This window comes from Anthonomus grandis, chromosome 15 (assembly GCF_022605725.1).
Source record: "Anthonomus grandis grandis chromosome 15, icAntGran1.3, whole genome shotgun sequence".
Lineage (NCBI taxonomy): Eukaryota > Metazoa > Arthropoda > Insecta > Coleoptera > Curculionidae > Anthonomus > Anthonomus grandis.
Window position 1 is genome coordinate 13,913,348 of NC_065560.1, and position 26,254 is coordinate 13,939,601.

General features: G+C 32.9%; 1 protein-coding gene and 1 long non-coding RNA gene across 2 annotated transcripts in view; one reads left to right on the forward strand and one right to left on the reverse strand.

Annotated features, from left to right (window-relative positions):
• The window catches only part of LOC126745079 (putative inorganic phosphate cotransporter), a 55,024-nt gene that overhangs the window by 18,780 nt on the left and 9,990 nt on the right, over positions 1 to 26,254 (forward strand). The window contains exons 2-7 of the mRNA XM_050452769.1: positions 3,931 to 4,135; positions 12,582 to 12,721; positions 12,771 to 12,888; positions 12,944 to 13,138; positions 13,192 to 13,409; positions 19,835 to 19,987. Of these exons, the coding sequence (XP_050308726.1) occupies positions 4,030 to 4,135; positions 12,582 to 12,721; positions 12,771 to 12,888; positions 12,944 to 13,138; positions 13,192 to 13,409; positions 19,835 to 19,987 (930 nt within the window). The 5' untranslated portion in view covers positions 3,931 to 4,029. The remainder of the gene's footprint in view (positions 1 to 3,930; positions 4,136 to 12,581; positions 12,722 to 12,770; positions 12,889 to 12,943; positions 13,139 to 13,191; positions 13,410 to 19,834; positions 19,988 to 26,254) is intronic.
• LOC126745080 (uncharacterized) lies at positions 5,186 to 11,476 on the reverse strand. The gene is made up of 3 exons (XR_007663425.1): positions 11,031 to 11,476; positions 5,631 to 5,762; positions 5,186 to 5,565 (listed from the first exon to the last, which is right to left on the reverse strand). It is a non-coding gene; the product is annotated as an uncharacterized LOC126745080 (long non-coding RNA).

Below are 26,254 nucleotides of genomic sequence, written 5' to 3' on the forward strand. Positions count from 1 at the left end.
GGTTCAAAAATGATCTGATCTCCTTCTTGGCCGCGCGTTTAATGTGAACACGTAGTCAAGAAACAACACGTTGAATTTCCGACCACGAACGCGCAACTGCGGTAAGATGCGGTTGAGAAGGCGGTTGCGGCCATTTGGCAGCTAATGTGTTGCCACTCCATATTAATCCATGTATTTTACAGAATAGCGGTTGTAACTGCGCGGTTGCAACCGCTGCCGCAACCGCCAATAAGCCTTAGGGGAGAGTCGGTGAATTGTATATAAGAATAAGAAAAAACCTTGGTATTTCAGTAAATATATAATATAAAAATTTGACATTTGGCTCAGATGTTCTTCATTTTGTTTACTATAAGCCGAGCAAGTCAATTAGTTCCAAAAAATATATTATACAATTAAGGACAAGATTAAATGAAATCGTGCGCACGATTACCCAGCCGATGCAGTTAATTGAGCGCACCACTTAGGCTAGAACGTGGTAAATTAAAATAGTCTAACAGGAGCAATAAAACCATGTTGCGTTATATATTTATTAAGATATATATATAGATATATATATATATATATAAGACATAAAAATAATACAAACTAAACATAGCAAAAATCGCAACCGTCAGTATTCATCTTTTTTGCTTGTGTCATTACAAATTATGCATCTCTTCATCGTCATCCAAATTCATCATCATCTCATAATTTACTGTCAGAGATATCTCCTTTAGACTCGCTTTCTTCAAAAACTGCCCTTTTTTACTTTTACCAGAATGTTCTAAACTTAGCTTAGCCTTTTTTCCTAATATTTGTTTTGTTTCCTTTGCTTTTTTCTCCAAGGCTGTCTGTCTTTATTTTTTCTTTAATGCGGCGACTAACAAAATTTCTTTATTTGGGGTGACTTTTGTTTCTTCCGATGTTGAACTTTCCCTGTACCTGATGTACTTGGAATTGGATTCAATTCCTCAAATGATACTTAAAGCTGTGAGCTAGTGGAATTGGTATTTAGAAGGGAACTTTTTTATGCAGAAGTTGAAGTAGTCGAGTCTAATTGAACTTGCTGAAAAGCTGTGAAAGTGCTTGGAACAGGTGTTTTTGGCTGAATTTTAGAGACATTTTCCGAATTCTCTTTGTCCAATGTTATTGCTGGCATATGATGAATAGATGGTAAAAAAATCTTCCTTTGTAAATTTTTCTGGCTGAAAAGGCCATATTCCTAAAGCTTTAAATTCCGCTTGGGCATATCCATCGTGGCAGCTTGTACATAGGCTTTATGGAAGAGCTCTGCTTAATCATACGGTGTAATTGTTAAATATTGTAAGAGGTAATTGTCACATTGTCAATTAAAAGCTGCTTTAAGAGGACCGATGTGAGGTATGTGGTTCTATTGTTAGCATTTCAATCCCATTCAGCCTACAGAATTCATAAATTTGTATAGAAATGTGGTTTGAGGGATTATCCAGTATTACCAAAACCGATTGATCTGTGGAAGCCTTAACAGTTTCTTTAAAATGCTGAAGCCACTTATAAAATTACTCTTCATCGCTTCAGCCGGGTTTAGAGCAATTATACTTGCATGGGGCGGTCCATTTTCTCCAAAATGCTGGTAATGCGAGCGCTGGGAAAAACGAACATTGGAGGAACGTAGCAGGTACTAGCTGCATTAAAGCAGCAAATTACAGTTACTGTTTTTCCTTTTTTAGCAGAAGTCTTTGCTCCAAATTGTTTTACTCCCTTAGGTCCAAGACGTTTACAAGGTTTTTGAACGGTAGAATTTCCTTTAAAGCGATACTTTTCATAGAGTTTCTTTAAGATAGCAAAGAATTAGTTAATTTGTTTCTCGTTGAACGCAGATATTAGGTTTATGCTTGTTTGTTCAGATTTTCTTACCGATAATTCAGCATTCCTCTTTAACAATTGATAATACCAATCCTGTCAATTACTACTCAATTACCTGCCATTTTCATGTGGCGTTAAAGTTTTTTGGGATGTTGTTGGCTAATGCGAAATCATATGCTAGTCGACGAAGTTCAGTGCATGTGAGACCATAAAACAACTTTGCCATTTCTAACACACGACTTGCTAGACTCTTTTCTTGGTCTTCTAAAAAATCCTGTATCCCAGGAGCCCTTATTTCATTTGCTATTATATTTTGATATCTCAAGCAATAAAAAAATACATTGTATTTCAACAAAAATAAATTTAAAGAGTCGGGTAATTGTGCGCACCGCGCACCACGGAGCACCCAAGAGATATGAAAATTAACTAAAACAAACTGGCATTTAATTTACCTTACTTAAATTGCTCTACCAATAAATAAAACCACATTAATTAGTTTACACTAAATTCGGAAAATAAAAACAGCTCGAGAAGCAGCCCAATCTTTTATTCACATACACACAAAAATTAGAGTAAACAACCCGACTAACCGCCAAGTAAAATAACATATGCGTTGGTGGGGATAAACGTTCCGTCGGTGGCGTTACTTCAACTAATGCCTAAGAGGTGTCACTACTTTGATTGTTTCTATTGATATGACGTTGCGCACTATTAGCAGCCGCGCACGATTACTTGACTCTCCCCTACGTACTGTTATTATTTGAAATATGAAAAAATTAACCGAACGTGAAAAAATCAAAGTCCTGTGCATAATTGGCTTGGGAAATATGTCGCATACTTAAAAGGAGGTGGTTCAGTTATTTAATGCAACTCATCCTGACATCTATTATCCAAAGCATGGTTTTCTAAGCATCTAAGTTTCGTGAATTCGGGCATGTTCGGGATCCCCAAAAATTCAATAACTGAGGTTCAATAACTAAAGAAGATGAGCTCAACGTTCTCTTAACAGTCAATGATAATCTTAAAGCCACAATCATCGGCACGGCTTCTAATGTTAATTTATCGCGATCTACTGTGCATAAAGTATTGAAAAAAGCAACGTTCCACCCTTACAAAATATTCTTACTTCAAGAGCTATCAATGATTTTAATTGCCGAAATTAATTTTGTGAGCAAATGCAGCAATTATGTAATGATAACAATAATTTTGTAAGACGGATAATATTTTCTGACAAAGCAACGCTTACTCTAAACGGTCATATGAACAGACACATTTGTCCTGGGCGATCGAAAATCCTCATTGGTTCATAGAATGTCATAGATAATACCCTGAAAAAATCAATGTGTGGTGCGGTATAGTGGAAGGAAAAGTTTTATGATTTTACTTTTTTAATGGCACTCTCACTGGTGCACAGGACTTTTGTCAAAATTATCTTATCCCCGCTCTGATAACTTTGTATCTGAATTTGGAAGAACCCGACATGCACCAATATGATCTCTGGATAGGTAGACGAGGGTTCATTGAATCGCCACCCAGATCGCCAGATTTAACTCCCTTCGATCACTTTTTATGGAGATACTTAAAAAGTAAAGTATCTACCACTAAACCAGCGAGTTTAGATTTAAAAGAACAAATACGTTAGGAAATTAAAAATATTAATCCACATGTTAAATTGCCTTGGATATTATTGGGTTGTTCACAGTGCTTAATTCAAAAAATTAATTTAGATAGGTATAATCTTTAATTTTACATTTTATTATCATTTTTCGGTCAAAATTGCTTATAATATAAGCACTATTCATTTGTACCATATCTTTTATAAAAAAATGTGTTATTTCTGATTCTGCATAAATAAATGGTGGTTTCCATTTAAAAAAAATATTGATAACGTCAGATCTTCCTTTTTTGAGTCACCCGGTATATTTATTTTCCACGTAAAAAAACTCTAAATCAAATATTAAAATCGGCGGGTTCGGGCATTTTTTTCAGAAACGGCCCATTTAATTTTTATTCAATTTATCCGCTACTTTACGGATATACTTGTATGTCTATACACCTTAATAACTTTTGGTTACGTACATAATAATTGATATCTATTTCCCATAGGTTCAATTATGCAGTTTACTCCGGATATGAAAAAATGCTAAATGATTCGAGACAGAAATTTGAATTGTTTGTCTATTGTTTAATTTTTCGATAGTCGCCATGAATTTGATTGGTTTGGTTTTATGTTGTAAGTGTCGTAGTGACAATGGAGTAGACGTTGAGAGAAGGAATAACGATGGGTGTATTACAGAAAAACTGGAAAAAGGTAGGTCAATTTTCTTAAATCTAGTTTTAGAAGTTGATTTTTTAATAATAGTTGTTTGAGGAAAGATTGCTTTTAAAAAATTAAATCATAATTTTTTTTAATAAACTTTTGTTACATATTTTAAATATAGGTTAAACTACTTATTTCTACTGGATATCATAAGCAACCCGCCTTTCTTTAATTTTTAAATATTTGGAGGAATTAATATTGTAAATTTGGTGCATGAAGATGAGATAACCTTAAACTAAAATATTGATTCAATAGTATTTGTTAGACTGCATAGAGAATTGGTCATGACTGTGCTATTTTAAATGGAGCACGTTGCATATGTCTACTTATTTCGATATGATAGGAGCATAATAAAGCGTCTTTACCACTCATTTCGGTGTGAATTAAAACACTCGGATTCACAATGATAGTCAACTAACTTACTACCTACGTGCACATAAAACACGATCACTAAATACTATTACTAATATTTATTTACACTGTATTTATTTAGTTCGATTTAAAAGTCGCGCTTGATAGGCAATATAATGCATAACCGCCAATAGAACACTGAACCGTCGACTGAATGTCGCGCCCTCTGAATGTCGAGAAAAAGTACTAAGCAAAATCAAAAACGGATTTGCAACGTCATGTTAGCGGGAAATTTAAAATTTGATTATGGCGCCAAATTTAAATTTTTCTTTAAGTGCGCTTAAGATCAGTGGGGAATCTGTGGCTCTTTCGAAAACTACAGTAGGCTAATTGAAAAAAGGTTAAATTGAAACTTTTTTATTAAGACTTTATTTATGTAATCTCCTTAAAAAAATTTACATTTATCACTTTTTCTATTTCTTTATAATTTCTAAAATACTGTAGATTTCGCACTAAAATAATAGGTCTTCGTTTCAAAAAATAAAAGAAAAAATATTCACAAAATGTATTATCATATTATGAGATTACACCTCTGTTAAAACATTAAATAAAATATCAAAATTTGTCCAAATTCCACAACGTGTAAATTTACAACTATATAAATTGAATTAGGTACCATATTGTGTGAAGAGCTTTGCAAAGAAGAATTTATACAGGATTTTGCAAAAGGTTATACTAAATAAAATTAAGGTCAATAAAATTTTAATATTTACCCAAAGGTTACCAATGCTTCTTATACAGGTAAAAAAATCAAAAAACTTGCAATGTAAGGGACAATGAGTACAATTTACAAGTACTGCTATTTATCTATTTGCCTTTAAAAATTTCATAGATTTCAAGAATAATACAGAACACCTCTCAAAAATTACTTATACAATGAAATTCTCTTCGGTTTGGCGTCAGATTTAGAGTAAGTTTTGACATTAAGGCTGTCAAAAAGCCTATCTAGAAATAAGAGAATTTATGCTGTGTAGGGAGTTTTACTTGGTAATTTTTTTGGTCTCTGATACCTAAAAATTAAAAGTACATAAAATGCCACATTGTCCATGCAGGATTTTACTATATTATTAAATACCTTCATGCAGTTTTTGCCCTTAATTTTATTCATTTTGAAAGGTAATACATAACAATCCCTAAGATTCGTGTAGGTACATTCTGTTGTCAACTGCTGCTCAATCAAAAGTGGTCAATTCTTTATAATAATAGGCTGAAAAAAAGATATTTTAAAGTAGAATTGACTCAAATAAATATATGGGATGTTGTTGGGTTTAGGGATTGGACTATCTAAATTTTGTATGCATGAAAATTGAGATCCTTGTACAATATTTGAAGTGGAAGAAGTCTTGGTAATTCTGCAGTTTAGCGGCTTTTGTCAAAACTAACGAAAAATGGTCGGGTTTTTTGCAAAGTAGGTAGATTTCGATATATATTTTTCACTAAGAGTGGCGGAAAGCCAAATTTTATCACGAAGAGGGTGTTATCATGCACTTAATCACTCACTATAGGACGCGATTAATCATTAGATTAACCTTGTATACCATTAGTTTTGTCAACAAATAGGTGACAACTGAGTTGAGGTTAGGTGTGGTGTTGCCAGTTTTGTTGCGTTTTGTCACTCTGTAGCTAAAGCCTTGTCTCCTGTCTGGCTTTCTCTAAAGTGGAGAATTCACTCTGTATTTGAATCCCATCTCATTCCATCAAAACCCAACGGGGAGCGTAAGCTCCCCGTTGTGAGGTTGGTTTGGCTTGGGTTGGTTTGGTTTGGTTTGGTTTGGTTTGGTTTGGTTTGGTTTGGTTTGGTTTGGTTTGGTTTGGTTTGGTTTGGTTTGGTTTGGTTTGGGTTGGGTTGGGTTGGGTTGGGTTGGGTTGGGTTGGGTTGGGTTGGGTTGGGTTGGGTTGGGTTGGGTTGGGTTGGGTTGATTTATTGAGTTAATGTCAGATGACTTCTTAATAACTTTGATATTCTTAAGAATCATGTGGCGGGCCAGGACTACGGTGTTATTGGCATAACGGAGAGCTGGTTGTTTCAGGGCATTGGCGATCAGGCTACTTTCATTGAAAACTACAACTTTGAAAGGCAAGATCGATACACTAGAGGTGGTGGGGTTGGTTTATATATCCACAACACATTAAATTACTCAATTATATATCGCGAGTGTGCTGATGCAATCGAGCATTTATGGGTTAAAGTAAAGATTGAGAATGAAATAATTATAGTTGGAGTTATTTATAGGCCGCCAAGGGGAAATTATAGTGAATTTTTGTCAATGTTTGAGGACACTTTAATAAATCTTAACACATTATGTGATAAAATTTTATGTTTTGAGGACTTTAACGTAGACATGCTTAAGTTGGAGTCGAGTAGGGTTGATGACTTAAATGTGATTCTTGATACTTTTGATTTAAAACAGTATATTTCTGAACCAACGAGAGTCTCTAATGGTTCGTTAACTCTCCTCGATCTAATATGCTATAATTCGGATAATTTAGTTGACTCTGGTATTATAAATATACATATATCGGACCATTTTTTAACATACTGTAATCTAAAACTAAATAAATTAAATAAGGAAAACAATATGTTTTCTTACAGACCTTTGACACGAATTAACTTTGATAATTTTCAGATTGATCTAGAAGGTGCACCCTGGCATCAAATTTATGATACTGAAGATATTGATGAAAAGGTGTCTATACTTACTAATCATATGCTTAATATACTAGATATTCACGCACCTCTTACTGTTAAAACTTGTAAAAATAGACCTTACTGTCCATGGATTACTGATAATATAAAAATAATGAAGCAACACAGAAATCGGGCTTTAATGCGCTTTCGAAAAACAAGAAATTTGGAACATTGGAACTATTATAAGCAGATAAGAAATTTTACCACCACCGCCGTACGTAATGAAAAAAAGGCTTATTTAAATAACAAATTTCAAAACTGCACTACTCGAGACAAATGGAAGGAGCTTTATAAACTGAATATAATAAATTACAAATCTAGACAAATTCCCGAACATCTAAAAAAATTCGATGAACTTAACGACTGGGTCAGTCATTTAACTTCTAATATTACTCCTCCGACAAAAGAAACCTTCAATTTCTATAAATCTAATCAGAAGTTTCCACCATTATTTTCTTTTACACCAGTGGATGAAAATTTAGTATCAAATTTAATTATTAAACTTAAATCTAAGGCGTTTGGGCCTGATAATTTAAACACAACATTAATAATTCTTTTTTGTCCATTTATAATACCATTTATTACCCATATTATAAATAGTTGTTTGTTAAACTCGTACTTTCCAAAATCTTGAAAATCTGCTTTTATTTTGCCAGTTCCTAAAAAAAATAATCCCTTAAATTATGGCGAAGATCAATTTCAATTTTACCAGCCCTTTCAAAAATCTTGGAAAAAGTAATGGAAAAACAAATTACCGCCTATGTTACTGATAAGAATATTATATTACAAAAACAGTCGGGATTTCGAAAGGGATTTAGCTGTGTTACCGCTCTTACTGACGTCACTGATGAGGTTGTCGCCAGTTTGGACAGGGGTGATGCAATGATTTTAATACAGCTTGATTACTCTAAAGCATTTGATATGCTAAATCACGAACTTTTGATTAATATTTTACATTATTTCGGTTTTAATACTACAGCTACTAAATTACTTTTATCTTTTTTAAGTGATAGAATACAACGAGTTTTAATTGGAGAAGATAAGTCTAAGGTGGCAATAGTAAGGTCTGGCGTCCCACAGGGTAGCATTCTGGGTCCTTTGTTGTATAGCATTTTTACGTCGGCTTTTATGGATAAATTGCAATTCTGTAAATACCATCTCTACGCCGACGACACACAATTATATTTGTTATTTAATGCTAGTAATATTGAAAGAGCTAATTTTTGTTTGAATGCTGACCTTGCTCTAGTAAATAGAGTCTCGACAGATCATTCTCTTAAATTGAATCCAGCCAAGAGCGTGGCAATGTTATTTTGTGGTGATAATAGCAGAAGGGCGGTTTTGGATCATGTCCAGCTAATTCTTAATGGAGAACTTATCCCTTTTCATGTCTCAACTAAAACTCTAGGCCTAATCATAGACGTCAAGCTAAAGTTCACAGACCACATTACAAGTTGTCTTAAGAAAGGATTTTCAATGCTAAAAAAACTTTACAAGCATAGATCTTATTTGTCAAAAGAAACAAAAAAAATTTTATGCGACTCATTAATTCTATCCCATTTTAATTATGCAGATACAGTATATGGACCATTTTTAGACTGCGCTAACTCTGCAAGAATTCAAAAATTGCAGAACTCGTGCATAAGGTTTATTTGTGGAATTAGACGTAGGGAAAGGGTATCACATAAATTAGTCGATCTTAAATGGCTTAATATGTTAAATCGCCGAGAGTTGCACTCCATATGTTTTTTTTATAAAATAATAAAATTTAAAGCACCACCATATCTCTATAATAAGCTCAGATACCGTACTGACGTTCACAATATAAATATTCGCAGACATGACCTTTTGTCTATACCTTTACATAAGAAAGAAATCTTTAAAAAGTCATTTTCTTACAATATTGTGTCCAAAATTAATAAATACAAAATTTGGGATTTTTCTAAATCTACATCGGCTTTTAAAAAATCAATAAAAATGGTTCTTTCATCTAAACAAAATAATATTTAATGCATTGAAATAATTTATGTTATTTCTTTTTAATACTGACATCTCTGGTAAATCAGTCGCCCTGGTTTTGCTCTCTTTTGTGTCGGGATTCCGTGTTTGGATCTGGCGCGCCTTTGGAAATATAAATTTTTATATGTATATTTTTCTCTACTATAAGAATCTACAACAGAAATATAGTTAATATACCTGTACCCCTCGTTCCTCCTTTCCTGCCTCCTATTAGTAAATAATAAGTAAGCTAGGATAATTTAGATTTTTTTTTCTTTTCGGTTAGTTATGGATGTCGGGTATGCATGTTACTCGTACAGTTTATAATGCGGTTCGCGAGAATTTTTTTTTTTTTAAATTATAAGTGTAATATTCAAGGTCTTAACAGCTCCTTCTTCTGAGGGTAGCTGAAACATGACCTTTATTTCCTCTTTACAGTTACATGCTGAACTAATATACACTGATGGATTTCTTTTTCTTTGTATTTATATTGTAAACTTATTTATATCTATGAGTGAGCATATGTAATATCTTATGAGGAAATATAAACTGTCTATTATTATTATTATTATTATTATTATTATTTGATTTGGGTTGGGTTGGGTTGGGTTGGGTTGGGTTGGGTTGGGTTGGAGTGGGTTGGGTTGGGTTGGTTTGGGTTGGGTTGGATTGAGTTGGGTTGGGTTGGATTGAGTTGGGTTGGGTTGGGTATATCTATGGTCTGTGCGCAGCGCCTTATGTTCCCCTCGCGGTGATAGAGAAACGGAACAAACCAAAACACTGCACACATACTCCCAGAGTCGACAACCCACCAAGAAAAGGTAAAAACAGTTTTTGTGAATTTATTTTACGCATAATACCTAACATTTCACGTGACTAAAAAATATAGAGTGAATTTGCCACTTTAGAGAAGGCACTCATGAGTCAGCCACACTGGGGACAAGGCTGAAGCTACAGAGTGACAAAACACAGTAGACAACAGAACTGGCAACACCACACCTAACCTCACCTTAGTTGTAACCTATTTGTTGTCAAAACTAATCGAATACAGGGTTATTCTAATGACGTTATTCTATTCATGTCCCAAAGTGAGTGATTTAGTGCGCGATAACACCCTCTTCGTGATAAAATTTAGCTTTCCGCCACTCTTAGTGAAAAATATATATCCAAATCCACCCATTTTGCAAAAAACCCGACCATTTTTCGTTAGTTTTAACAAAAGCCGCTAAACTGCAGAATTACCGAAGTCTTACATTTTTTAATGCCTGAGTTCGGTTTTGGGTTTAACGGTTTACACTATACTCTACAGGTTCTCTAACGCGATCAACTTTCTCAAGCGCTCTTACTTTGTCTTTTTCTTTGTCTCTTATGTCCCTTTTTCTTTGTCTCTTATGTTTGACTTTGACAGCTGAACATGTATTAACCAATATAGAAATAAATTCGAAAATGACTTTAATCTCAAAACCACATTGTTCACCAGGTCACTGCTCCATAACCTAAACGTCATACGGTGACAGATAATTTAACAGAACAATTCACAGGCAAACTATTCATAGTTACGAAATAACAACATTATCAAAACTTCCCAGTTCCAAGGATCAACGTACATTGATTTAAGCATAGAACACAAAATTAATGTAATGGTTGTATATGTATAAGTAGAGGATTTTATTTAAAAAGTTTGGTTTTAGGAGGGGCGCAAAAATAATATTTAGATATACAACATACATTTTGAAATTTAAAATGTCTTAATTATTAATGTATTTTAAAATCTATTATACATAATACCTATAATTCCCAATTTCCACTTTTGCTTCTAAATCCTCTATTTTCTACTTTTTTCACAATCACATTACGATTTAAAAGAAGAGTCCATGTTTGCCGCCAAATAAAAAACAACACATCGTCGCATCACTAAGCGAAAATCCGATCGAGGGCTCAAACACATTGAGTCCCCAGCAGCGTTTCCCCCGCACCGCGTTCGCGCTAATCGGCTGTGATCGGCGGCCAATCGCTTCAAGTTATTTCCCTTGCGACATGGACGTTCGGCTTCTGCGCCCATTCATCGAGGAAATATTGGTTAGAGTTGCCTTGGAATGGTTTTGTTTTGGAGCATCGAGTTAATATGTATGGAAATATTTAGAAAGACGTATTTAAAAAATATACAGGGTGTTTCACTTTTTTGTAGCAGTGTGTCACTTTTTTACAGGGCGTCAAAGTTTCAGATGCCTTCTAATCGGATATCTGCGCATATATTCCCGGGCTGCTTCTGCGGAGTTTCCATTTGCAACACCATAAATAAAGTGGATATCCGCTAACTCTTGATTTGAAAACATAAATGGCATTTTGACACAAAAACGATAAGAAGAAATAAACAAATAACAGTTTTTGAGAACGCAATTGTAATTTGACACGATAATACTAATATGACATTTACATTTTATGACACTGTTTTTATTACATGGCACACTATTCAAATTATTAAAATAAATTAATATAAATAACATTTCACGTTCGGTTATTCGTCGATGTGAATTATGTATTGCAGAATATGGTTCACATTTTGAACACCTTCTTTAAATTTGTTAATTGTTTGTTGTGTTCTTGTAATCTGTTGTTTGTTATAAATAAGTTATAAGTATTTGTGGTATTGTTCTATGTTGCGATTTATTAGACGGTTGAAATAAATTTATCTTCAAATCTTAAGTGATCTTTACAACTCAATTTGAGGGAAAAACGGAGTCAGATACGAAAAAATATCAGGAGGGCATTTTTGTTTACAATTAAATGCACTATTTAGAAATGATCGTTTAATCGACTTAATCCAGTGGCGTGCTACTTTTTTAGTCACATTAACATTATTAATTAGTCATATCTCCGCCACTGGCCAACGTAGAAACATGACAATATTTACGATTATGACCCTTCATCCTAGAATTGTTTATACTAATTTTGATTTCAATATCTTTGATAGTTCGGATATTAAAAAATAAAAACTTTATTTTTTTGGGAAACTTTGACGCCCTGTATCTTAGAAACAAAAAGTTTGACGATCAATATTTATATGAGAAACCTACCTTAAAACTAATTTTTCTAAATACTGTTAAAGTCCTGCTACAAAAAAGTGAAACATAGATTATTGAATAAAATATAGATTATTGAATGTTGTGTAAGAATGTGAAAAGTGTTGGAGGGGGGGAGCGGAATCCCAGAGCCCACCCTCACGAGTCGCCACTGTATTTAAAACATTAGGTACATAATTGTTGAAAAGTGTGAAAAAGAGTTATCTAATGTTGGTCGTTCAGGATACTAAACTTATTAAACATTTTTAATTTTTAGGTCCATTTGTAGGTTGTAGACATATTCAAATGTTTCTATACTTTCTCCTCATGATGTACTCGTACTGCATGAGATCAGTATTATCTGTGGCAATAGTTGCTATGAATGATAATAGCACTTCAGCGAATCACGATGTGCCTGTAAGCTACTAGATCAGATTTTTTTTAAAATAATATTACATTTCTATAGGTATATCACTGGACTGACCGAAGTATTGTACTATCAACGTTTTTTTGTGGTTACATTATATGCCAGTTTCCTGCGGCACATTTCGGTAAGAAATACGGAATCAAATGGATTTTAGTATGTGAGTATGTTATTTTCTTTTGTTTTTTAATATATTTAAAATAAATATTTTTTAGGCACAAACATTTTAGACTCTACCTCATGCATCCTCATACCAACTATGGCAAATGAATTTGGATCGAAAGGGGTAATGGTGTGTCGATTCTTACAAGGGCTAGCTCAAGGGTTTTTGTTACCATCCATACATACCTTATTAGGTCATTGGGCACCTCCTAATGAGCGATCTAGGATTGGCACTTTCGCATATGCAGGTAGGACAAAAAGCAGCTCAAAATGGTTAATAGGAGTTTCTTTAAACTTACAGGTTCAGTATTTGGCAATATTTTCTCCATGCCAATCACTGGTCTAATTTGTTCGAGCTGGTTGGGTTGGCCGTTTTCGTTTTACCTTTGGGGAGCTTTTGGTCTCAGCTGGAGTTTTATATGGATGGTTTTTGGGTTTGATAAGCCCAAAAGTCACAATAACATTACTAAGATAGAGAAGGATTATATTGAGAAGAGCTTAGGTCATTGTAAAGAGAAGGTAAATTAGAAGCCTCAGTGTTTTTTCTACAAAATTTTCTTATGATAAATGCATAGAACATAATTATTTGGACGGTGTTATGCAAAAACCGTTTAACCCACAAATTGCTAAAAAATTACATTTTCCTCGCAAAACGCAGCTTAGATGACGATTAACGAAAAGCAAAAACCGAGGATCAGCCGGTAAAGAATTTTGCATAAATGGTTTAACCCACATATGTGTAAAAGACCATTTTTGAAAAACGATTAATACCGAATAAGTTAAAATTTAGTTTGCGTGTTAGTACTGTTATTCAGTAATAGTCAGTTTCAGTTGTGCCGCTATCACGCGTGTTGGTTGTTTTAAACGGTGTTATTTTTTCAGAAACTTAGTATTATTAAGAGGTAAGTGTATAATAAACCTAATAATATATTTTTCTTAAACAAAAACTCTAAATGAATATTGCAAATTGAATAACTGAAAAGTGAGGTTAGAATGCACGTACATGTTTCTGTTTTGTGGGTATTTTTTTGTTAAATTGAAACACTTGTATACAATAAATAATATTAAATAAATTAAAGAATTGTTTGTATGTTCGTCAGTTTACCTCATGTGCTTATTGTATTTAATTTTTTAAATTGATATGTTATGAGAAGAACTGAGGATTACGTTCATACCTATTCTTTTTCCTAATTATTTTAAAAAGGCCTACTGATTTGTAAGCTTTGCTACAAAGCTCTGAATATGTTCTATTTTATTTGGGGTAAAGATGTCTAGAGCTCAAAAGATCTTAGATATGTTAAAGGCTGATCCACTTCCCAGCCCTATTGATAATGATCAGAGGTATTTAATCTCTGCAAGTAACAGTAATGCATACCCTGAAAATCAAGTTTCGACACATCTACCGTCAACTAGTATGAACCCGTATGGTACCTTATCTGAAAGTGAGACTGACAATACTGACATACCAATGTAAGGTTTAAGCTAGACTATTTATGTTTAAAAATATAGTACTTTATACATCAAGGGACTAAAGTGTAACTTTTTATCCCGCGGCGAAAAGTTTGTATCCCGACCGAAGGCTGAAGGGAGCGATACAATTTGTCGAGGGATAAAAAGGCACTTTGGTCACAAGGTTTATATACTATTTTTAGCACTTCTGAATAATTTTTTCCAAAAAAATATTAAAAAAAATAAAGAAAATTAAGAAACCCTATCAAAAACATTTCAAATAAAAAAAGACATCTTTTTATTTCACTTTCACTGTCACTTACAGTACCTTTTTTCAAGGTTCTTTTACTTGTAATCCCTAGGTACAAAAAGTAGCACTATTAATCCCTAAGGACGAAAACTAGCACTTTAGTCCCGATTATACGGGATGAAAAGTGCACTTTTCGTCCCGCAAGTGCGAAAAAGTATTTTAATTTCAGTCTACAGGACCCATCCTCCACCCTGCTTCATGAGGAAATTATTAACGTTTCTCATACCGAAGAAGTGATAACAAGAAGTGATAATATCTGTAACACGCCTTTATCTAGTGATGAAGACCCCTTTCAGCCATCGTAAAGTGAATACGTACCATCCGATAGCAGTTCAGATAAACAAGATGTATCACAAGTTGGAGGCATAAACTAAGGCAATAATTTCGTTAAAGGCAGAAGAAGAAAAAGAATGAATTTCAAACAACAGAAGACAGAAAAAAATTTTGTAACACGAACCAAAGATACATAACTGCGAAAAACTTTACTGTTGAACCAAAAGTATTTGATGCTAATGTTAGATGTTCATGCGTAAAAAAATGCACAGAAAAAGTGGACGTTAAAACAAGAAAGAATCTGTTTGATTAATATTGGGACATGGGAACATTCGAAGGAAGGTGTGTTTTACTAAATACCTGTATAAAAGAAATTAATAAAAAAAGGACCTATACAAAAAAAGAAACCTCAAGAAGATCAAAGACTAGGATTTACTTTATTAAAGATATACAAGTTTGCAAAAAAGACAATACTTTTGCAACATTGTACTCAAATATTGCAAATTAATCAAAATCGCATTCGCATTGCGCTAGACCAGCTTAAAAGCGATTCGACAATAAAAGATAAAAGAGGCACTAAAAGTGGAGGAAAAAATGCAATCGATCAACGACGCATTGAAGAAATTATTAGACATATAGCTTCCTTTCCAACTTATGTATCCCATTATTGCAGACAGCAAACCGAATCCAAGTTTTTAAGTCCCGAGTTAAATCTTAGAAAAATGTATTCGTTGTATAAAGAATCATGTAATAATCCTGTGAGCCTGCCAAAGTACAAACAAATATTTTACAAAAACTTTAATTTAAGATTTAAAACGCCGCATAAAGATACTTGCAAAACATGTGACACATATAAAGCCCAGCTCAACTTTTCTGACGTAGGCAAAAATCAAATAGAAAAAGACCATAAGAAACACCTTAAAACTGCAGCAGTTTTGCGTACAGAGATGAACAACGACATACAAATTTCCCGTGAAGACCCCAATACAGAAAATATAAAGTTTGATTTACAAAAGACGCATTTACTTCCTAAGATACCGACGGGTATCGTGTACTATAAAAGGCAATTAAATCTTTATAATTTGGGTATTACTGTTGGAAGCACAGGTAAGGGAGTTTTTAATGTATGGCTAGAGCATGAAGCTGGAAGGGGAACTTAAGAAGTTGGCTCGTGCCTTCGTAAGTTTATTATGGAAAATGTGAAGCATCCAGTAACTAAACTTAATTTATGGTCAGACTCGTGCGGTGGCCAGAATAGGAGTATCAAGTTAGTGTTACTTTTAATACACTTGTTGCAGAATCATATCGCTTTGAAAGAGATCCTATTAAAGTTTTTACTATCAGGACATTCGTTTCTACCCAACGACTCGCACTTTGGTGACAAGATTACATTAGTATCATGAAGACCTGCAGAAATAAAAATAAATTTGTTGTTAATAGAATGACCAAAGAAGAATTCGTCTCAGTGCAAAATTTGGAACAAGCTATCACAAATACAAAATATGATATTAATCGTCAAGGCATAAGTAGGTTAAAAACTCACGAAACTCTTTTAAAAAAAGAGAAGCCGTTAATTTTATTTATGAAAAATAACATTCTAGATGAATCTTATTCTGAAGTAAACATTGAGAAAAAAACGAAAGGTCGCAAACCTACTCTAAAGGAATTTAGGCTGCCTCTGTTATGGCCCAATGGTAAAACTTTATCTACAGAAAAAGTTAAAGATTTAAAAGAAATATTAAAGCTAGTTCCCCAGGATGCTAAAGTGTTTTATAATTTTTTAAAGTCAAATTCAGGGCAAGATTTTAACAAAGACCTTAAAGGTCTTGATTAAGGGAAAATTTAGACTTTGAAATAGATGACAGTTTTCTTGAAGATTAATGTTTTTTAGATTTTTTTTTTGTATTTTGAGTTAATTTTTGCTTATTTCACTTATATACGATTGTTGAATATTCAAAAATGACCTAAGCCACATCTGATGACCTTTTCTGTCATATGTGACAGTTGAATCCGTATTTTTTACTACTTATTATATTTTTGATAGCCAATGTTATGTTGAGAAAATAAAATAAATATTTTTCTAAAACGTGCTGATTTATTATTTAAATTTAAACTTTAAACTCAATTATCTAAAAACTATGTTCTTGTGGGTAAGTCGATTTTTGCATAACACCATCCATTTATAATATTTTAAAAACTGGAAAGCCCTTATATTTAGTAAATAATTTTAAAAATCATTTTTATATGTATACCACTAAATTTAAAAATTTATTTAAAGTCCTACAGCATAGAAACACAAATTTTCAAAAATCTTTTGTTTTTGTAGCCTCTCAACTTTGGAATAAATTGCCTGAGCATGTTAAACAATTTTCAATAGGAGTATTTAAAAAATATATTCAAAATTATCTCCTTGAAAAACAGTAATGGAATGCTTTATTTAATTTGAAATAATTAGAAATAAATACAATTAAGGTATTAAAAACCAAGAAAATGGCTGTATACATTTGTTATAAGGGTTTGGTATCCTCTCGCCTTCATCTAAAATTTCTTTACAAGTAGCATTTGTTACATGCCACATTTTCCTTTGCACCCCTTGCGCGCCTACCTACCTCCCTCTGGTATTCACGGCTAAAAAAACAAAAAAAACTAATTTGTATTAAGAAAAGTACTTATATTGGCTAGGTTAATAGTTATTATTATTCTTGTGTTTTATTTGTTATTCCTTTTCAAAAAAAAGAGCCTTGCTGCACAGATTTGCACCTGCGCTAACGGTTTCATAATCGAGGCATGGTTCTATTTATTATAATGATTTATTTGCTGTAAATTGATAATTATGTTTGTAATTTTATTGACAAATAAGTTTATTTTAAATTTGAATGTAAAAGAGTTTTAGTTTTTGTTTAAAATATTATTAAATAAATAGGCTTAAATCATATGGCATTTTAAATAGGTAATCAAAAGCATATGTGAACTAATTCATGGCCTGCTATTAAAAAACAAACATAAATATGGATTTTTCTGATTTTTGGAGCTAAAATTTATTAAAGATTAGGTTGTGATACATCGATCTATTAAAAAAAATGCAAAAATTTGACGTAAAATATACAGGGTATCCCATTTCAAAAATACCAAGTTTGTGCTCAATCTGAAAAACAGAGCTCGAAATTTTTTTTTTTAAATATGCCACTGACTTATATACAAAAATATCTATTATAAGCAGTTTTAATTTCTTTTTAATCTTTTACAGGGCCTGAGAACTAATAACGTCTCCAAAAGTGAACATTTTCAGTTTCGCCCTGTATTTTAGGATTTTACTTTAGATTCTGTAGATGGAATTATTCTTTGTGGCTTTAAAAGTTTTAGAAAAAAGTGATATAGGGTCGCGAAAACCGCAAAGCTATATCTTAAAAAATTACAGAGATACCCTGCAATCTCATCCAAAATGAGACACAGTGTACATGTAGGCCTGGACACTAATACAGTAGTCATGGGCTACAGGTTGTAAACCCAGGCTTTTCTCGAATTAAAAAGCTTCCCTCACTGTTTCAGTTACTGCGACAAAATTATTTTGGCAGCACCAGTCCAGTATATTAATCCTGATATAAACTAGAAATTGAGATATCAAACTTAAGGCACTTGTTGCATTTTTTTGTCTGCTGGAACCTCATTGGGATTTAGCTTGATATATAAAAAAAAACATGCGTAATCTTAGAATACTCATCATATTTGTTAAAAGAAATAGTTGGCGAAGGCACTGGATGGGACGACCAACTTGTGTAAACGTATATATCATTTTGAGATATTTATTGGATCTTTCTGTTAAAAATCCGTGGTAAATTATTTAAATCCATAAAAAAAGGGGTTTTGTGAGCTTAATAATTTTGGTGATTTGATAATTAATTTACTCTTACTTAGGGTGCAGGGGCTAAGTATGCCAAAATAATTATGTCTTTAAAAAATAAAAGCGGTCAGTCCCGGCGTCTTCTTAGTTTATTACTAAAAAAATAAGTGGTAATATTTTGGGGGGTTGATAATGATTTATGATGCGTTAAAATGTAACTTTTAAACGCATCATCAATAACAAATCTAGAGTACAGGGCGACGCATTAGTGTGACTAGTGTCACATCTTCCCTATTTTATTAATAAAAAATTTATCTAAAGTAAAAAATAATTACCCATAGAATGAAGTGATGAATTTGATACTTATAATATCTACCGCCTTTCGGTGTACCTAATGCGCCTCCTAATGAACTCACGCATAAATTTCGCGCCACATTTGAATAGTAGTATAGAATTCTAATACTAAATGATTATTAGTTATAAGTTCATTTTAGTTAGATCTAGGGATGTAGCAGGTTATAAAACAGTTCTCAGTCTTCCAAATCGATGGGTTAATTATGTCTCATATTGCTTTCATGCTTATCTTTTTACTTCATTTCGTACTATGGTTGCACACCTTCTAGAAATTTCATGATAGTTGGAAATAACATTGATTACAAACTTTTTCAATTGAATTCTGTGGTGTTAGTGGTTACTTTTTTGGTGTCACGATTTAAAAAAAAATATTTATGATTAAGAATATTTTTAGGTTATAAATAGGATTATTTTAAATTAATTTTAAACAAAATAAGAGAGATGAAAATCGCATGAGGAACATTAGAGTAATTCTCCTGGTTTTATTATGATCATAGTGTTTCTATAATTTATTAAAGCCAATTACTTTAATTCATTGGTTTCTGTAATAATATCAAATATATATCTAATAATAATTTATTAATTAAGTAAGAAATTACATATTTTCCCTCTAAAAAACGACCTTACATTACAAATCTTACAACATTAATAGCAGCATCGATCTAAGAATTTTAAGATTGTTTTAATTTTTTACTTTAGCAAAATTATATTTTCCAGGATAATGAAGCTATCCCCTGGATGGACATATTATCATCCCCACCGGTATGGGCTCTAATTGTATCCAACTTAGGGGTAAATTGGGGCAGTTCTATTTTGCTTACCCAAACGCCCACTTATTTGAATAAAATTCTGAAATTTGACATAAAAGCGGTAAGACTTTTTTATTGTTCACATATCAAACACATACACATATCAAAATGTTCTAGGGGACAAGGAAAGAAAGCCGTTTTATTCTTAGACGATAAATGTTTTTCTAAAAGATAAATAATTGTGTTTATTACTTTATTACTTTTCATTACTTTTACAGCCAGTGTAGTGAGGAATTGTGTGTTTTAATTGTGCATGCAACCTAGTCTAGGAGTAAGCAATACCTTCGAGATTTTGAAACACAGTTACGAGCTGTTGATATGATACAGGAGATATCACCCTGTGAGCGACGTCGCAGAAGCTGTAAATTCTATCAAGAGCACTACAGGAAAGTTGTGTTCAAATTTTGAATAAACTGGTGATGTTTTTACATATATAAAGACATATATATTACATATATAAAGACATACTCGTCCAACAAGAGTAAAATAACCTATACATTGTTTATTTACCTTTAGGTATTACAAAATCTTAATACTATTGTCAATCAATCAATCAATCAATATATGCTTTATTGTCATACAAGTAAATTTGTTGACAAAGCTGTAAAAAAAGAAAAACATATACACAAACATGTAAAAAAGGTTATTTAGCATGCTATGGTCCATCATCCTAAATGCATTCTGCTTCCATGAATATGGTTTACCTATACCGGTAAAACCAACAATATCCCCATTCTTCAGAAATACTCCTCCAAGACTCTGAACCAAAACATACAAAGCTAATGTAATGTCAAGAGTATCAATATGTATAACACAAACAGATATTATTCACTCCCGAAATATACAATTTTAATAAATGTAAAACTGTAAAAAAAAATGAATCACAGAAATAAATTAGGCGAAATGATATGGTGTAAAAAAATATAAAGAATATACCTAAAGTCCTGCAAGAAAAAGGTAAAACTGACTAAAATCTATCCGACAAAAATTCAGTTATTTCATATTAGCCCTTTGCAACTAAGAGATTTTTAAACACGTTTTCTAAAAAGTTTCCAGCTACCTACACCTTTCAAATCTGCAGGAAGATGATGAGTTTTCTACCATTAAATATAAAAGTTTTTTTGATCAGTGATCTTGTAGGCATAGGCAAGAGCACATCATTAGCTCGTCGACTGCTATATTCATGCCTATTAGTTGTGTTCACATTTCTAAATTTCTTATGAACGAGGCAAACAGATTCCAATATAAATAAGGCAGGAAGGGTTAGGATTTTATGAGTGATAAATAGCTGTTTGCAAGACTCTCTCATACTCACATAACACAGACGTCGGATCGCTCTCTTTTGCAAAACAAAAACACTATTAAATAAGTAATGTATGCATGCACCCCAGAAATACAAACCATACCTTAAATGGAACTCAATTAAAGAAAAATAAACATTTCTCGCCATGTCAAAATCAACCTCTCCTGCGACCACTTTAAGAGCATAATAATTTGCTGATATTTTTCTACACAATTGCGTGATATGGCCCTCAAATTTTAGTTAAGTTGTTTAGAATGTGATTCTCCAAAAACACATTATTTAAATTGCATTTAAAATTCATAACACTAGTTTTTGAAATATTTAAACACAGTTTGTTGGAATCACACAATTTCTTGATTTCAACAATATCTCTGTTAACTGTGGTATTTAGATTCATCGCACTCGTGTCATGCCATAAAATTGTTGAATCATCCGCAAACTGAATGAATTTACCTGAGATCCTAAGATTGGCCATGTCATTAATATAAATGAGGAATAGAAGTGGCCCAAGAACTGAACTCTGAGGAACACCATGAGTCACAAGCTGCTCCCTTGAAGGGGCACCATCCACAGAAACACTCTGCATTCTAGTATGCAAATAAGACCCAAACCACTGAAGAGCCAGACCTCTGAATCCATACTGCTCAAGCTTCCACAGCAGTATTTCGTGACTAACACAGTCAAATGCCTTGGTCAAGTCACAAAACACTGCTGCAGCAATATCACCACTGTTCAAGCTCAAAAATAAGGACTCAAAGAATGAAAAGACTGCATCTGATGTTCCCTTGGCACTTTGAAACCCAAATTGCTCCGATCTAATAATTTGCTTTTTAGCTAAATATGACATAAGTCGCTTTTTAACCAATTTCTCCATGATTTTTGAGAGGGTGGAAAGCAATGCTATTGGTCTGTAAGAAGAGGGTGATTCTGAAGCTCCCCCCTTAAACAAAGGCATGATTCTGGCTACTTTAAGACAATTGGGAAATTGGCCATTATTGAAAGAATGGTTAATTGCAGATACAAGTACCTGCAGTGCCGAATCAGGTAAATTGAAAAATAACCGTACATTAAGTTCATCATAGCCAGACGTATTTTTCTTCTTTATCTCCTTTAGAGTAGACTTAAGCTCAACTAGATCAGTTGGCAAAAAGAAGAAAGAATCTGGTTCAGCCCTATACTCAAAAAACCCTGAATTTGTCTTGCTATGTTACTACCTATGGTACAGTAGAAGTTATTCAGGCTATCAGGTTCAATATTTACCTTTACAATATTGCCCCGTTTACCTCTTAGTTCATTTACTATCTTTCAAGCCTCCCCGTGAACATTATTTGAATTACCTAAGCGACTTTTAAAGTATCTTTGCTTGCGTCAACCAGCTAAGAAGTGAGATTCAAAATATTTATGGCATGAGTAAGACTGCTCAAACAATAAGGAATATTTATGCCAGACCGTTAGAGCTCCAGTACTAGCCCGTTTTGATTTTAATTATATTTCTAAATAATAGGTATAAATAGTTAATTAAGATAGTGCTCTTTGAATTTATACAGGGTGTGCCAACAAGGTGTACGTCTAAGACAGCGCCTTAACTATACGAGAGAGAGCAAAAAGTTCTACAGCAAAGTTGTAGGGTTGACAAAAACCTACGAACTAAAAATATTTTTATGTATACTGGATGTGTCACAAAAAAGTTACTATAAAATATGATTTTTTTTTAAATGGTACGCCCTGTATATTATGGTACTAAAATGTGAGGCAAAAAGAGTACTTTACTTTGGTATAACGTTTTTAAAATTTTCGTGCGGCGTTGCAACGTAATTAATTTTTTTATGTTATTTTTTGCCTTTTAGAAGGTTCTTTTCATAAATCATTCAAAAAAAAATCATAAAAAACCTAAAATTTATTCTGCGCCTATGAAACTTGTACCACAGTTAGTCTAGGGTACCTCCTCTAGGCTGACTATGATAATTTGTAATTTTTAAAAAAACGGTGTTTTTAAATATCTTTCATACTTGCTGAAATTAAATACGCAATATCTCAGATTTTTCAAATGGAACACCCTGTATATTTTTATCTAATTAAGTTTTTCCCTCAAATACCTTCATTTTTTATATAATATGTCCTATAGCTAAACCAAGTACTTTTTGAGATATTTTAACTTTTCTGTAAAATACTATGCATAAAACGGGTATTCTTTAAGTTTTGATCAAGATTGCTTAGAAACATTGGTTTAAACGTCAAATAATAATTGTCAGATTATTAGTTTTATAACAGCAGTAGATAAGATCAATGTTTTTTCTTCAAAAACCATTTTAGAAATTATTATCAGTGAGTTAGTTAATCGATTTTTAATTTTTATTGTTCATTTTGTAATCAATATGAGTTTTCCTCGTGAGGAATTTGTTGATGTGATATATGCCCTTGGAGCTGCTGAAAGAAATAGCCTTTTGGCATCTAGAATTTATGCGCAACTTTATCCTGAAAGGAGACATCCCCAAGCACAAGTGTTTCAAAAACTAAAAGAAAGATTTGAGAGAACAGGAAGTATAATTTAAGAAAAACATGAACGGGTGAAACCAGTTACAAATGAGGAAAACAGGATGACAGTAGCTTTAAGTAACGTTGAAGATCCTCATAAAATCGTTAGGGAGCTTGCTAAAGAATTACCCTTTAGTGCAACATCAATATCTCGCATGCTTCGAAGCGACAAATTCCATCCTTACCATATTCAATTGTTGCAGGAGTTACTTCCGCAGGATTATGAAAGAAGAATGGCTTTCTGTCAGTGAGCGCAAAATAAGATTCATCAGCCTGAATTTTTTAATTTTGTGCTTTTTTCGGATAAAGCTACATTCCATAATAATGGCAGTGTTAATAAACATAATTTTCATTATTACGACAGCAGCAATCCATTCTTCACCCGAGAAATTTTTCATCAACATAGATGGTCGCTTAATGTTTGGGCAGGAATAATAGGACATTACGTTATTGGACCGCACGTTTTTACAAAACGATTTTAATGTCCTTCTACAAACGTTGCCTGACCATGTTCGAGATAAGATTTGGTTTCAGCATGGCGGCTCTCCAGCTCATTATAGCCATGCTGTTAGAAATTTTTTAAATGAGCATTTTGATGACCGGTGGATAGGGAGAGGTGGGCCGGTCCCTTGGCCCGCAAGGTCCCCAGATTTGACCAAACTAGATTTTTTCTTGTGGGGATATGGGAAGGAAAAAGTCTATCAAACAACTCCTACCACAAGTGAAAATATGAAAAATAAAACTCGGAAGATTTTTCAAACAGTCACGCCAATTATATTGGAAAAGGTTAATGACTCATTCTCAAAAAGGGCAAACTCTTGCGTACAATTAATAATTTTTCAAGTATGTAATAATAATAATAATAATAATAATAATTGTAGAAAAAGTAATAATTCTAATTCTTCAATAATTTTTTCTAAGCAATCTTGATCAAAACTTAAAGAATACCCGTTTTATGCATAGTATTTTACAGAAAAGTTAAATATCTCAAAAAGTACTTGGTTTAGCTATAGGATATATTAAATAAAAAATGAAGGTATTTGAGAGACAAACTTAATTAGATAAAAATATACAGGGTGTTCCATTTGAAAAATTTGAGATATTGCGTATTTAATTTCAGCAAGTTCGAAAGTTCTTTAAAAACACCCTGTATTAAAAAATTACAAATTATTATAGTCAGCCTAGAGGAGGTACCCTAGACTAACTGTGGTACAAGTTTCATAGGCGCAGAATAAATTTTAAGTTAATTATGATTTTTTAAACGAACCCTCTAAAAGCAAAAAATAACATAAAAAAATGAATTACGTTGCAACGCCGCACGGAAATTTTAAAAACGTTATTTTAAAGTAAAGTACTCTTTTTGCCTCACATTTTAGTACCATAATAAACAGGGCGTACCATTTAAAAAAAAATCATATTTTATAGTAACTTTTTTGTGACACACCCTGTATACATAAAAATATTTTTAGTTCGTAGGTTTTTGTCAATCCTACAAGTTTGCTGTAGAACTTTTTGCTCTACTTCGTATAGTTAAGGCGCTATCTTAGCCGTACACCTTGTTGGCACACCCTGTATAAATAATATACAGCAAAGAGATGAAAATTTTTGATTTATTTATTAATACAATTTTAAGAATAATTATGTCCAATAAATGTGGCATTTGTCTACATAATTTGGGCACTGATGTGATAGCTGCCGATCCAGAAGGCATGTAGCTGAAAAATGGTCTGATGTATCTACTTGGGAGATACGGGCTATTATATTGCAGCAACGATTACTTATGTATATTTGCAACACCTGTTGCGCCTGTGATGCGTTTAAAATCATTTTTACTATTTTGGTACGAAAATTTGTCAAAATGGAAAAAGATATTTCTAAGCATAAAGATAAGGTAATATTGCTGGAAAACAACGGCTCACAGACCATTACCAATTCTGTGGTTTATGAAGTAACCTAACGCATAAATAGTGTAATTCTTATGATTTTTATAAATTCATCAATGCAACTTAAGCATATTAACGATGATCGCATTAACCATGACAAAATCCAAACTATGTGATGTGTTTCGTTTGCTTGACTTGCAGCAAGACGAAGCTACCATATCGCATGTTCTTCGAGTTGGCAAGATGTCTAATTATATTCGAGCATGACTAGTCAAGGTTATATATAAACTCAACGCAGTGAAACTAGCTCTTAAGTCTAAGAACAAGCTTCGTCATTCCAATTATAGGATCTCTAGGGATCAAACAATATTGCTGCCTTGTAAGCAAGAGGCTTAAAAAGCATTAATAGCCTGCTGGTGAAGAAAATCCACTCATTAGGTACCGGAGTGGTATTCCCATAGTTTGTAAAATTCCACATTAGAAAAAAACCAACCTCCTTCCATTAACAGTTTCTTATCAAAATGTTGGAGGCAGCCGTAAAAATGTAATTGAGGTCCTTAAAAGTCTTTCCTATTGCTTTTATGATGTAATAATTTTTGTGGAGGGC